Source organism: Tiliqua scincoides, chromosome 7 (genome assembly GCF_035046505.1).
Source record: "Tiliqua scincoides isolate rTilSci1 chromosome 7, rTilSci1.hap2, whole genome shotgun sequence".
In the NCBI taxonomy this organism is placed as follows: domain Eukaryota; kingdom Metazoa; phylum Chordata; class Lepidosauria; order Squamata; family Scincidae; genus Tiliqua; species Tiliqua scincoides.
This window is the reverse complement of record NC_089827.1, coordinates 67,034,058-67,048,358: the sequence shown is the minus strand read 5'-3', so window position 1 is coordinate 67,048,358 and position 14,301 is coordinate 67,034,058. Positions and strand designations below refer to the sequence as shown.

Below are 14,301 nucleotides of genomic sequence, written 5' to 3'. Positions count from 1 at the left end.
GATGGATCACAACTCTCTCATAAGTGCATTATTCTTATGATTACTTAGAGACTTCCGTGAGTAAACATACTGTATATGAACATTTTAATGCAATTAATACAATGCAGAATGGCTAGCTGTCAATGCAGAAGTAGTATTTGGCTCCTTTCCAGCTCTACAAAGCTGCTTTGATGTGTTGTAGAGTTTTATGTAATGTATAATGGACCAAGCCAAAATCCAATAGTTCTTTTACTAAAAACTCAAAGATTTTTACTTGCCTAAAGAGACTTCTGACTCAGAAGGACTCTGCCAATTCATTGCACAATTCAAAGTGCTTGTTTTGACATTTAAAGCCCTTTGAAGCTCAGGACCAGGTTATTTGAGGGGCTGCCTCCTTTCATACAATCTTACCCATCTTCTCAGGTCATCAAAGAGGGCTCTTCTAACTACCACCATTGACAGAGGTGAGGGAGATGGTGGGGAGGAATAGAGCCTTCTCAGTAGTGGCACCATGTCTGTGGAAATCCCTCCCCCTGTAATTAAGAATGGCTCCCTCTTTGGAGACCTTTCAACAGGTCCTCAAGACCTTTTTATTTAGGAAGGCGTTGTATTGGCATCTAGGGCTAGCACTTTTAATGTTAGGAGCCTCCTGTTCAGTGGAGATTCTGACTCCAAAAAGTGTGTGCGAGAGTTAGTTTGTGCAACTATTTCATTCCCTTTGGATTACAGTTTTTAGATCCTAGCAGTGTCTCTTTCTCCACAGAAGGCAGACTTACATTCTGCATGCTAGCAGGAGGATCTCCTTTAATTGATCATCCCTCAATAGCGGTTGGGATAAATGGAAACAGAGCTGTCTCTCTTTCCAGCAGTATCCCTGGAGATTGTAATTAATGACTTGGAAATGTATTGTTTGGAAAACAGTTTGCTGATATGTCAGACAAGGAATGCCTACACTGTTCTTTGACTTCTCAATCCCCATGTCTTCCAACTGGGCACAGCTGCTATGTGTTTTTTCCATGCTCAATCATATGGTTATTTCTAAGTTCTCTCCTATATGCTTCGATCTAACATCCTTTGGGATTCCAATATGCAAGCAGAGCATTACATGTGTAGGGAGTTACCTAAGTATAGTGAAATTTTTGCCAAGTAATCAAGCTCCAATTATCACTTCGCCTTATCTCTGGATCAATTAGAGGGCAGAGCTTTTCAACTCTGAAAAGTTGGTTTCTCAGCTGAGCTCTTGCTCAGCTCAGGCAGGCACCTCCTAAGTTGCTATAGTTACTTTCCAGGGACATTCCAGCCAAAGTTAACCTTTTATTCTTCTGCTGCAGCCTGGTTCTGCTTTGCAAATGCTTGCAAAGCAGGTCTGTTTTTTGAAACACCAGGATGGAACCCTCCTTCCCAGGCTACAGTTCAGTGCACCATTACATAAGAATAACACCCATGGAAAGCAGTGGGTCTACTTCTGAGTAAAAAGAGTTGCAAATAGCTCATCTCTCTGCTGTGAATTGAATTGCACACTCTCTGTTATGGGTTGTTATGTTGTATGTAGAGCTTCTGGCTTAACACACTAGACACCTTAAAGGTGTCTTTGATTTATGGTTTTCCTGCAGTGGTTCCCAACTTCTTTCACTTTCATATCCCTTGGCAATAATAAATTGTACCCTTCATATTAGCAAAATGTTTGTAATAATACAAGCCCTCATCTCCTCTCTATGAAAACCCAGACTTCATGTATTCATCACAGTGTTTTCTCTTTTCACCTGTTTGAAGAACAGAAGACTCTGCCTTTGCACTGTTTTGCACTAGAAGTGTGCTGAGAAATTCTGGGTGATTGATCATTTTCCATATTATGTTTCAGCTTTTTTACTGTGCTGGTTTTCAATCACTGGTTCATAGATGAATTGATGACCACAAACTAGCTATTGGTGGGGCTTTCACAGCCAACTAACTACCTCCCTTCCTGCTTTGCTGGTCCTTGCAAGGCATTCTGGAGCACGGCCTGCCTTTTTCTGGCATTCTGCCATTCTTTTTCAAGTACCCCTAAAGGTCCTGTTGAGTGTCCCTGGGAGTACGTGAATACCAGGCTGGGAACCACTGTTTTACTGGTATGTAGTTTACAGTGCACTTACTCTGATAGTGTTTACAAAAAGGTGGTGAAGACCAGAATTTAAAAAGAATAAAAATGTATCTTATGATCTTTTACTATGTTTTATAAATTAGACTATATTTCTTAGGTAACAATTAGTGGTAGGTTATTTTTCAGGATCTGGCCTTGAGTAAAATCAGACAAAACTATAGTCAGATACCCCCCCAAGTTTAACCCCAGACTTATCCGAGGGTCACAGAAAATTCCATGATTGTTGGATCAAAACCTGCCCTCAGCTTATCTGTGGGGTTGACTTATAGGCGAGTGCCTGCGGTATATGTGATGTGTGGTTTGGACTTAAATAAAAATTCTCACAAAAGACATTGACACCCTCTGTTCGCCCCCCCCCAGTGGATTTCATTATCTGCAGGGGGTTGTGGTATCGACCCCCCATGGATACTGAAGGCCCACTGTGGTGATATGGGGAATCAAAGGGATTTAAATGGTTTCCATGAAACAGTGCGTTTTTGAAATTTGATTTTTTTTTCTCTCTCTCTAGTAAACATCCATAAGCACCCTGCGTTAATCACAGTTACTGACATCAATCCAGATAAAAATTTAATGACTTTTCCTGAAGGGAATGTATACATTAAGAAATACCTGGCTTGAACGGTAAGTTCAACACTTTGTTAAAGATGTTCTCCATCACTGGACTCCAAAGGTGTTGTATGTTAGTTTTCACTAGATGGTTTTGCTAACTTGCTTGCAATTCATTAAACTTGGGATACAACCCAAAGTTTTAACTGCTTTTGAATTACTAAGCTCTAAGCTTGCCTACTTGATCATTACAGGCATACCCCCATATCTGTGGGGGTTCTGGAAGCCCCTGTGCTTAAGTGAAACAGTGGATGTGAGGGAATGCTCCCCCCAGCTGTCTGGCGGCAAAGGGAGCTGAGCTCCTCTTGCCACCGGAGGGTCTTCTGAGCCAATCAGAGGCTGCATACATCCATCTGCAGCTTATGCCGAGCTCAGAATGACAAAAAAATGCTACTTCCAATCTTCAGCCAAAAATCGGAAGTAGTCTTTTTTTGACCGAAAATCATCATTTGAGCCTAGCAGAGGCTGCAGAAAGACGTGTGGCCTCTGCTGGGCTCAGAAGACTCTCCGGAGGTGAAGCGAGCAAAGCTCCCCTCACTTCTGGAGGGGGCACATGGTGGGACTGCGAATACGTGAAACTAGAGATATGGGATCTGCGGAAACGGGGGTCTCCCTATATTACATTCTATTAGGAAGATTGTGACTGAAAATTCTCAGTACCAGGATTGACTTATCCTGAAGGCCAGCAGCCAACCTTGGACACCCTCAAGTCCAAAAATTTAGAGCAATCTTTTAACTTTAGGCATTAATAGTTCTATATGCAAGTAATGCATAAAGCTAGAAAAATCTAGAGTCAAAACCTAACTTTAAATTTTGATCGGGTTCTTGGAAAGGGAAGAGTGAGTTCCTACTTGGGCACTTTTTCCTCCCTCCCTGCCTCCTCCAGGGTTCAGTGTTATGAGGTCAGCAGTTAGAATAGTTGATGGGGTGGAACACTAACAAGTCAACTGAATTGTCTTCACCCCACTCCTTACCCCAGCACAGGAAAGCGGGATAGGCAATTGGTGGTGGCAGTTCAGCAAGTGAGTGGGTATTCCCCCACCACCCTGATATCTCCCCAGGCCCAGGTGAGATAAGCAGCAGGAGAAGGAAGGCAGGGGTGATGGTGAAAATGAATGCATACGTGCACAGGGAACTCTAAACCAGCTGCTGTTATGGTCAAGGACACTCCAGTGCTGCCATTGACTTGAAGTATGTCTCTTTGTTTATCAAAGTGTTAGCCAAAAGTTGTTAATAGAAATTAAGAATGACACTTTTTTTTCTTCCTACAGTTTGTCTTGTTGTTGCCTCATTTGCTCAATGATGGATGATAACTTTATCTGATAAGAGAAATTTGCCTGGTGTCCGTACAAGCACCTAGTAGGGAGATAACAGTTTGATTTATCCCCAGCGTTTGTTACAGAATTATTTCAGTACAGAGTTGGGTCAATCTTAATGCACTGTTTAAGAGATTAGACAGTGAAATGAAAATACCCTGGCAGTGCAATCCTAAGCATGCCTACTGAGAAGTAAGCCTACTGGAGTTCAGTGGGACTTAGTCCCAGGTAAGTGTGTATAGGATTGCAGCCTGACAGCCCAATCCTATCCACACTTTCCTGGGAGTAAGCCTCATTGACTGTAATAGGACTTACTTCTGAGTAGATATTCATAGGATTGGACTCTGAGTTAATCCTAACTATAATTGCTGGTGGTTTTTATGAAAACGGAGTCTAAAAACATGTTTTCATCTGTTTTTTAGCTAACGGTTCATGATAACTCTGGAGAAGATGGCTTATGTTACACTAAAGGAAATTGCACTAATAATTGGAGTTGTAGCAGCTTGCTACTGGAATAGTCTGTTTTGTGGCTTTGTGTTTGATGATGTTTCAGCCATTTTGGACAACAAAGACTTACATCCTTCAACTCCTTTGAAGAATCTCTTTCTGAATGACTTCTGGGGGACTCCTATGTCAGAGGTAATTGATTATCTCATCTAACATTTTATCATACTTGTGTTAAGAAATATTAATAAAAAATATATATCATTTCTGAATGGAACAAGATTAGACTGTGATGAATGTGTCTTCTCAATCTGCTGATTATGTAAAGAAGCTTCTGCTATTGGCTGGTCCTAGTGTCTAAATCTGAGGTCCCATTTTGCTTGAAGTGCAGGTTAAATAGCTCTTCTCCCTCCCCCCCCAGTTGGTCTTGCCTAGAACCCTACTCCATTTCTCTCTCCTGGTTGATTTGGATTATTGAACTGATTAACATTCATTAAAAATAGTTCTTCAACTAGTTTTGAACACATCTAGCAGCATCTAGTAGTAGTATTAGTAGGCCCATAAAGCACATTGTGACACCCTAGCACCTTAGGAGCACCAGTGGTAAGGGCTGCGCAATCCTGCCGGTGCCAGATTTAGAGGAAATGCATGCCAGAGCAGGTGAGAGCTGCTCCAAATAGGGAAAGGGTGAGTGGAGGGCAGAGCCCAAGTCGTCTTGTAATGCATATACCTTTATTTATTTGCTCAATTTGGATTCCACCTTTGTCCCTGAAGGGCACCCAAAGTGGCTTACAAAACCATAAACCTCATTTAAAACAGTACTTTACAATGTGCATGCTAAGTATCCTAATACGAGGTATATCTATAAAATAACGAGACTGTGATTCCACCTAGTAAACAAAGTAGTCAGAACCGGTTATAACTGCATACGTAGTAACCTTGAACATGTCTGAACCTGCATGACAAGCAGCAACACTCTATGACTTTCAGTTGATTGTGAGTTGCCATTTAGTTTGGTTGTGTTTTCTGTAGAGTGCCAAAAAAATGCTAAGTTTAAAAGTTGAACAACGTGTCAATTTGAAATTTTTAGTAAAATTGCACAAAACACCAACAGAATTGGACGCAGATCCAAACCTGTTTCATAAAGTAATCACTTGTGATGAGACCTGGATCTTCCAGTACGATCCTGAAACCAAAAGACAGTCAATGCACTGGAAAACACCGTCATCACCAAGAGTGAAAAAAGCTTGTCAAAGCAAGTCAAAATTCAAAGCAATGCTCATTGTTTTTTTTGATATCAAGGGTGTAATTTTGGATGAATGGGTTCCGGAAGGCCCAACAGTTAACCAGCATTATTATAAGGAAGTTTTGAAAAAGCTGAGAGAGAGAGTCAGAAAGAAACGGCCGCAACTGTGGAAAAATGGTTTCATTCTTCACCAGGACAATGTGCCTGCTCACACAGCACTTTCTGTGAAGCAGTTTTTGACTGACAATCACACTACTCCACTTGAACATCCTCCATATTTGCCTGATTTAGCACCTTGCGACTTTTATCTTTTCCCAAAAGTTAAATCAGTGCTTAAAAGGACACATTTTGAGTCAGTTGATGCTGTAAAGAAGAAAACGGCAGATATGTTGAAAAAACTGACAGAAATTGATTTGCTCCATGCCTTCAACCAGTGGAAAACAAGAGTACAGCAATGTATTAGTGCAAATGGGGAGTATATTGAAGGGGACAAACATTAAATTTGTAATACCAATAAATAAAGGTGAGTTATTTAATCAGTCTCGTTATTTAATAGACATACCTCGTATGTCAAAACGCACACTTTTAGAATATTATAAGACACAAAACCAGCAGCAGTCACCTCCTAAGAAAGGGCAAGGTCGGTAAAATCTAATCATCATGGAGATAATTTACATAAAACCTGACTACTATTGTAAAGACCATGAAGTCAGAAGGCTAATTTAAAAAGAAATGTATGTAGGCCCTGCTGGAAAGCCTCTAAGGAGATAGCAACTTGTAAACTGGGAGGGAGTGAGTTCCATAAGATTCATGCCACCCCCGAAAAGGCCTTGTTTCTTGCCTTGGACATCCATCTGTATGTTCTGGTGAATTATCTAATCACAGAAGAGTTCTTGCTACTGGTAAATTTATGAAGCTAGTATTAGACCCATCCTTGGAGTTTCTAAACAGTTTTTTGGTTTTTCTTCTGCGGTATCTGTTTTCTGCAAGAAGAGACACTAAGCTGACTTTTACCCTGATAGGCTTCAGGGTTCCATTTACAATTTTCACCTGGTTTGTTTTATAAAAACCATCACTAGCTTTTTAAAATGTACATGTTTTTTGTTGTGTTTCAGGAGAGGAGTCATAAGTCGTATCGGCCACTCACTGTCCTCACCTTTCGTTTGAACTATCTGTTCAGTGAGTTAAATGCCGTTTCTTACCACTTCCTGAACGTGGTCTTTCATGCAGCTGTTTGTATAGTCTTCCTCAAGGTCTGCAAGATTTTCTTGGACAACAGGAGCAGTGTGGTTGCTTCCTTGCTGTTTGCAGTGCATCCAGTACACACTGAAGCAGTAAGTAAGCCTGAGAAGGCTGTATTCAGTTGCTCCATAAGAACAGCCCTCGTGGATTAGACTAAAGGCCCATCTAGTCCAGCTTCCTGTATCTCACGGTGGCCCATCAGATGCTTTAGGGAGCACACAAAACAACATGATACCTGCACCCTGGTAATTCTAAAATCAGGAGGTCGCACATACGATCATGACTTGTAACCTGTGATAGACTTTGCACCAGAAATCTGACCAATCCACTTTTAAAGATCTCTAGGCCAAACGCCATCACCCCATCCTGTGGCAAGGAGTTCCACAGGCCAATTACACGCTGGGTAAAAAGATATTTCTTTTGTCTCTTCTGACTTTCCTGACGCTCAATTTGAGTGAACGTCCCCCAGTTCTGGTGCTGTGTGAGAGGGAAAAGAATATCCTTCTATCTAGTTTATCATGTCGTGTTCCCCTCAAATGCTTCTTTTCTAGACTTTCCTCATACAGGAGCTGCTGCAGCCTCCTGTTTGCTCTTTTTTGCTCCTTTTCTATTTCCACTGTATCCTTTTTGAGGTGTGGCTACCAGAACTGGATGCAATACTCTAGTTGTGGCCTTACCATCAATTTGTTCAATGGCATTATAATATCAGCTGCTTTATTCTCAGTTATTTTTTTAAATGATCCCAAGCATGAAGTTAACCTTCTTTGCCACTGACACACATTGGGTCGACACTTTCAGCGTGCTGCCCACCAGTATCCTCAGATCTCTCTCCTGATCTGTCATTAGCCTATACATGAAGTTTTGATTTTTTTGTCCCAACATGCATTACTTTACACTTATTTACACTGAAACGCATCTTCCATTTTGCTACCCATTCTTGCCATGCATCTGGAAATGCCTACAGCCAACAGATGATGCCTTAGGGAGACTGCAGGCATCTCCAGAAGCAAGAATGGCAAGAATGTGTATAAAGTACGTACTTAAAACTTAGGAGGAAGCTAAAGAGCTTGATTATTTTGGTAGTTGGAAATTGGGTGAGATCCAATTATGCCTTCCTTCTCAATTAATCCTGAAATAACAGAAAAAGAGGTGAAAGTTTACACACTTCCATCCTTCAATAAAACCTATGGTTTAAAACTATTCTTTACAGCAATTTCACAAAGTATTATGCAAATCTTTTTCCAAGCTTTTTTTCCCTGCTGAGCTTTAAGATTTTGGATTTTTCTGAAGCATATCCAACTCTTTTTTCAGAGCATGTAGTTTGTTCCTTATTGACTTTATTCATGCTCCTGGTATCCTGGTATACTGGAGTTTGTATTGTTTGGGGAAAACCTGATGCTGTATTTTTGTTTTGCATTTTAACTGCTAGAGGATCCAGTCCTATCCAACTTTTCAGCACCAATGCAGCCCCAAGGTTAGGGGGCCAATGTTCCCTCACTTTGAGGAAGTTTCCATGACTGCCTCCCCACTGCAGAATATAGCATATGTCCCATTGGCATAGTTGCATCAGCACTGGAAAGTTGTATAGGATTGGGCCCTGAGATGGCAATCCTGTGCAGCCTGGGAGTAAGCTTCACTGAACTCAGTGGATTTTACTTATAAGTAGATATGTTTAGGACTGCATTGTAAATACGTTTCCCCAGGTTGGTTAGGTTTTAGCTTGCCTAAAATAAATGAATAAATAAAATAAATAAATAAATAAATAAATAAAAATTAGACAGGGTTCTGTCCTTATGTTTGTGTTTAAAGTTGCTTGTTAAAACAAAACTGCAATGTATTACCTTCATTGTGAATATTTTCATAGATGTAACTGAAACTGAACCTATAAGTGGCACAGAAATACTCCCATCAAAGTCAAATAAAAGCAAGTGAGAACCCTTTTAAGTCATTCAGATCATATGTACAATTAATGCTGCAACAAATGCTTAGCATGAGGAAGACAGAGCTAAGTATGCATATCATTGGCACACTTCTGAAAAGCCCTCCTGCGTTCATCTCCTCATGGAGACGCATAGCCATACAGCGCTTTAAACTGGGAAGGAAGGGGATGGCCAGATCAGCTTTGCCTATTCTATTGGAAACAAAAATGGAAGTAATTCATCTAGCAGGTGGGCACTTCCATGTATTGACCACTAGAGGGCACTCTAATTCTGCACATGACAACATTGTGAGAAGCTCGATCCAATCCAGGCTGCTGTTTTTTGTTTTCATTTGGCATTCATAGAGGTATGCATAAAGAGTACAGGACAAATATATTTTTATTGTTTGCACAACTGGCTTATAGCTTTCCTCACACCCCGCTTTGGTTTGTAGATTACTTAACATGTGCTCTTTCCTTCTCTTTAGGTAACTGGTGTCGTGGGCAGAGCTGAGCTTCTCTCCTCTATCTTTTTCTTAGTTGCTTTTTTATCATATACCAGATCTAAAGGACCAGAAAACACTATAGGTAAATACCATCCACAGCAAGATACCAAAATGTTTCTGTGGTGCTGGGGTTCCCAAAGTGTGTGTCGTGGCACACTCACAGGGATGCGGTGGGGTGTTCCCAGTGGCTCCTTCTACCCTGAGCTCTGTCGTTTTGGATCTCACATAACTTTGCAAGATCCAAGAGGATGGTTCCCAAATCTCACAAGATCTAACAAAATCACATATTGGATCTCAAGAAATTGGGGCACCACAATCTGGGATCTCACAAGATTTCACCAGATGGCAGCTCCCAGCTGAGCTGAGAAGAAGTTGCAGAGGTGCCATGACTCAGGTAAGTTTGTAGTATATTGCCCCACGATACATCAGGAAGTTGTGGAGTCTTAGTAGTACCTTGTTCTTGGGCACCATTGGGGGGAGCATGCACTCACATGCGTTCCCAAGCATGGGGTTAGGCACAAGACTTTTGTCCCCTTGCCTGGAACTTACATTGCAATGTATGGCTATTTGGCAAGGTTGTGATGATGTTCTGAGTATTTGGGACTAGTAGTGTGATCAATCTTGATCAATCCAGTTGGCAAGATCCACCGTGTTCAGTGTCCAGAAAATGGGCTTTAGCTCCCAGTTCTTAATGTATTTCCAACTTGGCACTTGCTTTCTCCAGTTTTTAATCTGCTAATGTTCTCCCCCCCCCCCCCCCGTCTTACATTGCAGTGTGGACTCCTATTGGACTGACTGTCTTTCTGGTGGCCGTTGCAACATTATGCAAGGAACAAGGAATCACAGTAGTGGGAATATGCTGTGTTTATGAAGTATTTGTAGCTCAAGGGGTAAGGAATGTGTCTAATCCATTTCTAAGCCTTTGATTTTATCAAGCATCTGCAAAAAGGGCTTGTGTGTTTTGTGTAACTTGAATAGTTTGTCTTGAATAAGAGCTGCATTCATGTGACTGTTTATTTTATTTAGTCATTGTGCTTGTATGAGTATCTTACCCAATCCCCCCCCCAAAGTGTTAATGGAAACAGAAGACCTAAGGACAATCATATTCATAAAAATAATTTAGTCTGCCCCCCTGCATCAGAATAGATAGCCTGAAAACATTCCAAACTCATTGGCTCACATAAAACAATGCAACGTACCTTTCAGTGCAGAGATACGACACACACGTATTAGTGGTGTCCATGATTCTTAAATGGTTGGCAACCTTCAGTCTCGAAAGACTATGGTATAAGCCTACAGCCACTGGTATCCCCAGGCAGTCTCCCATCCAAGTATTAACCAGTCCTGACCCTGCTTAGCTTCCAAGATCAGACAAGATCAGGCATCTGATTCTTAAAATGTTATCCAAATTAAGCTCTTGTAGTGGACAGTCTTTGAAATGTCTTGATCCACAAACAACTGCAAGCAATGTAGGACAGGTGTGATCATCTGCATGGAGAGCCATGTTGGGGGGGGGACCAGCTAGCAGACTTTGAGGCCCCTGGACATGCGCTTAGGCATCCCTCCTTTGCCTCTGCACACAAACACTGGCCATAAGATTTCTTGGAGGCTGTGTAATACGCTCCGATTCTCCCCATGCTGGCTCTCTGCACAAATGGTAATCTCTGAATAGGGCCAGAAAGTTCACAAAATGCATACATTTCTACCCACTTCCTAGTAACGCGTTCCCTTTATGCTGTACTTCTGATACAACTGCAGCAGGTATAGAAGAAATTTCAAGTTTACTTTGGAAGCCCTTCAAATTGTCTTTGGCATGTTAGCCAGGGAGTCAGAAAATATGATGGTCTGTGATGAAGAAGAAGCAAACTGTAACAGTGATCTGAAGCACAACCAAACTAAACTCAAATAACCTGCTAATTAAGCAAAGAGGCACTTTTTCAAGTGGTGCTTCTCTTTTATATTCAGCAGGAAAAGAGTAACCCCCCCTCAATGTCTTTTCTGGTGGCTGTTTGCTGGTGTTCTTCTGCATCTTTTTAAATTGTGAGCCCTTTGGGAACAGGGAGCCATTTAGTTATTTGATTTTTCCCTGTAGACTGCTTTGTGAACTTGTTTGTTGAAAAGTGATTATGGAAATTGTCTTAATCATAATAAATTTAAGAATCTCTCATACAACGCCAAGGGTAACATCAAAGGTTGAACCCTGGCCAAGGGCCCATTTGGTTAGGCCATCCCATGAATCCTCAATATCAGTCTGTGGTTGTAGTGCCCAGTAAACCATTGGGGGGGGGGTAGACAGGAGTGCCATGTGGAGCCCAGTGCAGGACTTGGCTCCAAGGCCTCTAGCAACCTGGTGCCAACACTACATAGTCCAAAACTTTGTAACTTTTACAAAGTAAACCCAGGTAACGAGGAACACCATGAAAATACTTGCAGAGTGACCAGCTGGCCCGTATATTTAAAGACTCCCCATTTAACTGCTGCAGTAGAATATAGCTCAGGGTGGTCCGACCTGCCTCATAAGAGCTCCCTCTCCCAGCATGCCCTGCCCCACTCCAGCTGTCAGGTTCGAAGGCTCTTTGGAGCGCCTTCATGCTTGTCAGCTCAAGTAGGGTGGGGCATGCTGGTGGCTTTTTTGTTTCCCTGCTGTGCCATTTCAACTTCTTGAAATTGGAATGGAATGGCAGGGAGATTGAAAAGCCCAGCGACACCCACCTCTACCCTTGCATCACGAGCCTGCCAAACGACTTCAGCACACTCCGAATGCAGAAGTAACTGACAGTGATGTCATCACTTCACTGCCAATTACTTCTTCGTCAGCCCAGCCAAGCATCACCCAAGGGCCATGTGCCCCCCAGCTGCCTAAATTTGAACTGCCCTGATGTAGCTGTAATTCCTTCACTTTGGTCACCTGTAAGAACACCGGCTTGCATGCAGTGTACAGACTCTTGAGTCCGACAGGAGGGCAAAAGCACCAGACAATCATTTTTGTAAGTGTTGTTCAGTGCACAGCGTAAATGCTGTGAAGAAAAGCAATGGCACTCAAGCACACTTGTGAGCAAAAAAATGTTTTCAAAGTGGTAGACACCAAGACTTGTTTCTTTGCCAAGGTTTAGCAGCTATAATAGTGGCAGTTAGAGCGAGACTTGTAAAAATAGCTTTCCTATATTGACACTAAACGGGAAAGCCTGCTCTCCTGGGAGTGTTTTCTGTGGTTCATTTGCTTGTCCTTCCGCTGGGAAAGCATCATTTAAAATGCTTGCAACATTTAAATCTATATTTTGAAACTCTTTCATGGTCACGAATTGCAAGTTTTCAGTACTAAAAACTGCCTAATGGTGGATGTCATGTATTGGATTATGGAGTGCATGCTTTCCATTCCAACTCAGTAAGCCCAATCTACTTCATAGATGCAAGTAAGTTCTGTTCAGCCCCAAATAAATAATTCTAGGATTGCAGCTGCAGTTATGTTATAGAAACAATATACAGGTCCAGCCTTGTTATACACGGATTTTTTATACACTGATTTGACTCAACACGAATGGCCACTGCAAATGAGAAGGAATGTGCTGATTCCTGGAGAAGAGAAAAAATGCATCCTTTTAAAATCAATTTAAAAAATGGAATAGTCCTTTAACAATAGCCTCCTTAATGAGAGAGAGAGGGCAGCTGGCTGACAATCCATCAATCCTTCACTCTCCAGGCGACCCCTCCTGTCCCCCTGATCAGTGAAAGAAAAGTGATCTCTTTGCATTGGGGAAGGGAGGGGCTGAGTGAAGCACTTGGAGGATGATTGATTGATGGATTGTCGTCTTAATGACTCTTACCTTACATCACAAAGGTTAGCAAGGATGTTTTTAAATAACCAGAGCAAGAACCTTTGTTTTTTAAATTGATTTGCTATAGTGCATTTTTTGCCATCCACGTGAGTGCTTGGAATGGAACCCACATGCATAATGAGGCTCAACCTGTATAGGAACATGTTGTGACAACAGAACTGTATTTGTTTTCAATGTTTTGGTTACGGATAGAATATTAGTAGTTTTATTGCAAAAGGGGAAAAGGTGAATTCTTGGAAAAATATGGCATGTAACTGGTTCAGCATTTATAGCACACTTCTGTGTGTCTACTCAGAAGTAAGTCCCTTAGTGAACAATGGTACTTGTCCAGTCTAAAGACATGATCTGGAGATTTTCCTTTATTATTATTATTATTATTATTAACAGTATCTATATACCGCTTTTCAACTAAAAGTTCACAAAGCGGTTACAGAGAAAAATCATATAACTAAATCTATAGATTTCCACCATCTTTGTCTTAGAATGGGTAAATGAAATCTTCAGAATCATTGCCATTAAAAGGTACCAGCACATAGGCTGTTTAGGAATTAAGCTCCTTCATCCCATAAAACATCAATTCTGAATGCCCCCTCTACTAGACTAGGCATGTATCCTAGATTGGGCATCCCTGTCCACTTGACAAGGGTGTGGTAGCAAGTAAGGATGTCCAAGTGATCCTGCCTTGACACTGATCAGGCAGAACAGTGACAGGATCAAACAAGGGACATACAAGGTTACACTGAAGGATGCTCTTGGGTAATGATTTTGCGTAGGGCAAAATATGGCCATTCAGAAATGGCAAGGGGAATGCTTAAGCATGTGATGTACTTAACTCTGAGAAGTGAAGGCGATTGTCATTTAAACTTTGTGCTTCTTTGCAATTATGAGGGGAAAGTAATGAGCAACCCAATCCTAACTAAAGTCCCATGTTGCATGCAGTGACGCTGGTGTAGCTTCTGCCTCCAGCATGGAAAGAGAGGTTGCTGAAGGTCTCCCCAAGGTTAAGGAGACATTTCATCCCCTTCCCCTGGGGTAAACCCAGCAACCACTACGGCTAAATCACTGGTG

At 41.7% G+C, this 14,301-nt stretch overlaps 1 protein-coding gene across 1 annotated transcript in view; it reads left to right on the top strand.

Annotated features, from left to right (window-relative positions):
- TMTC3 (transmembrane O-mannosyltransferase targeting cadherins 3) overlaps positions 1 to 14,301 on the top strand; it is a 37,906-nt gene that overhangs the window by 1,310 nt on the left and 22,295 nt on the right. The window contains exons 2-6 of the mRNA XM_066634328.1: positions 2,628 to 2,740; positions 4,464 to 4,680; positions 6,847 to 7,065; positions 9,380 to 9,479; positions 10,172 to 10,287. Of these exons, the coding sequence (XP_066490425.1) occupies positions 4,474 to 4,680; positions 6,847 to 7,065; positions 9,380 to 9,479; positions 10,172 to 10,287 (642 nt within the window). The 5' untranslated portion in view covers positions 2,628 to 2,740; positions 4,464 to 4,473. The remainder of the gene's footprint in view (positions 1 to 2,627; positions 2,741 to 4,463; positions 4,681 to 6,846; positions 7,066 to 9,379; positions 9,480 to 10,171; positions 10,288 to 14,301) is intronic.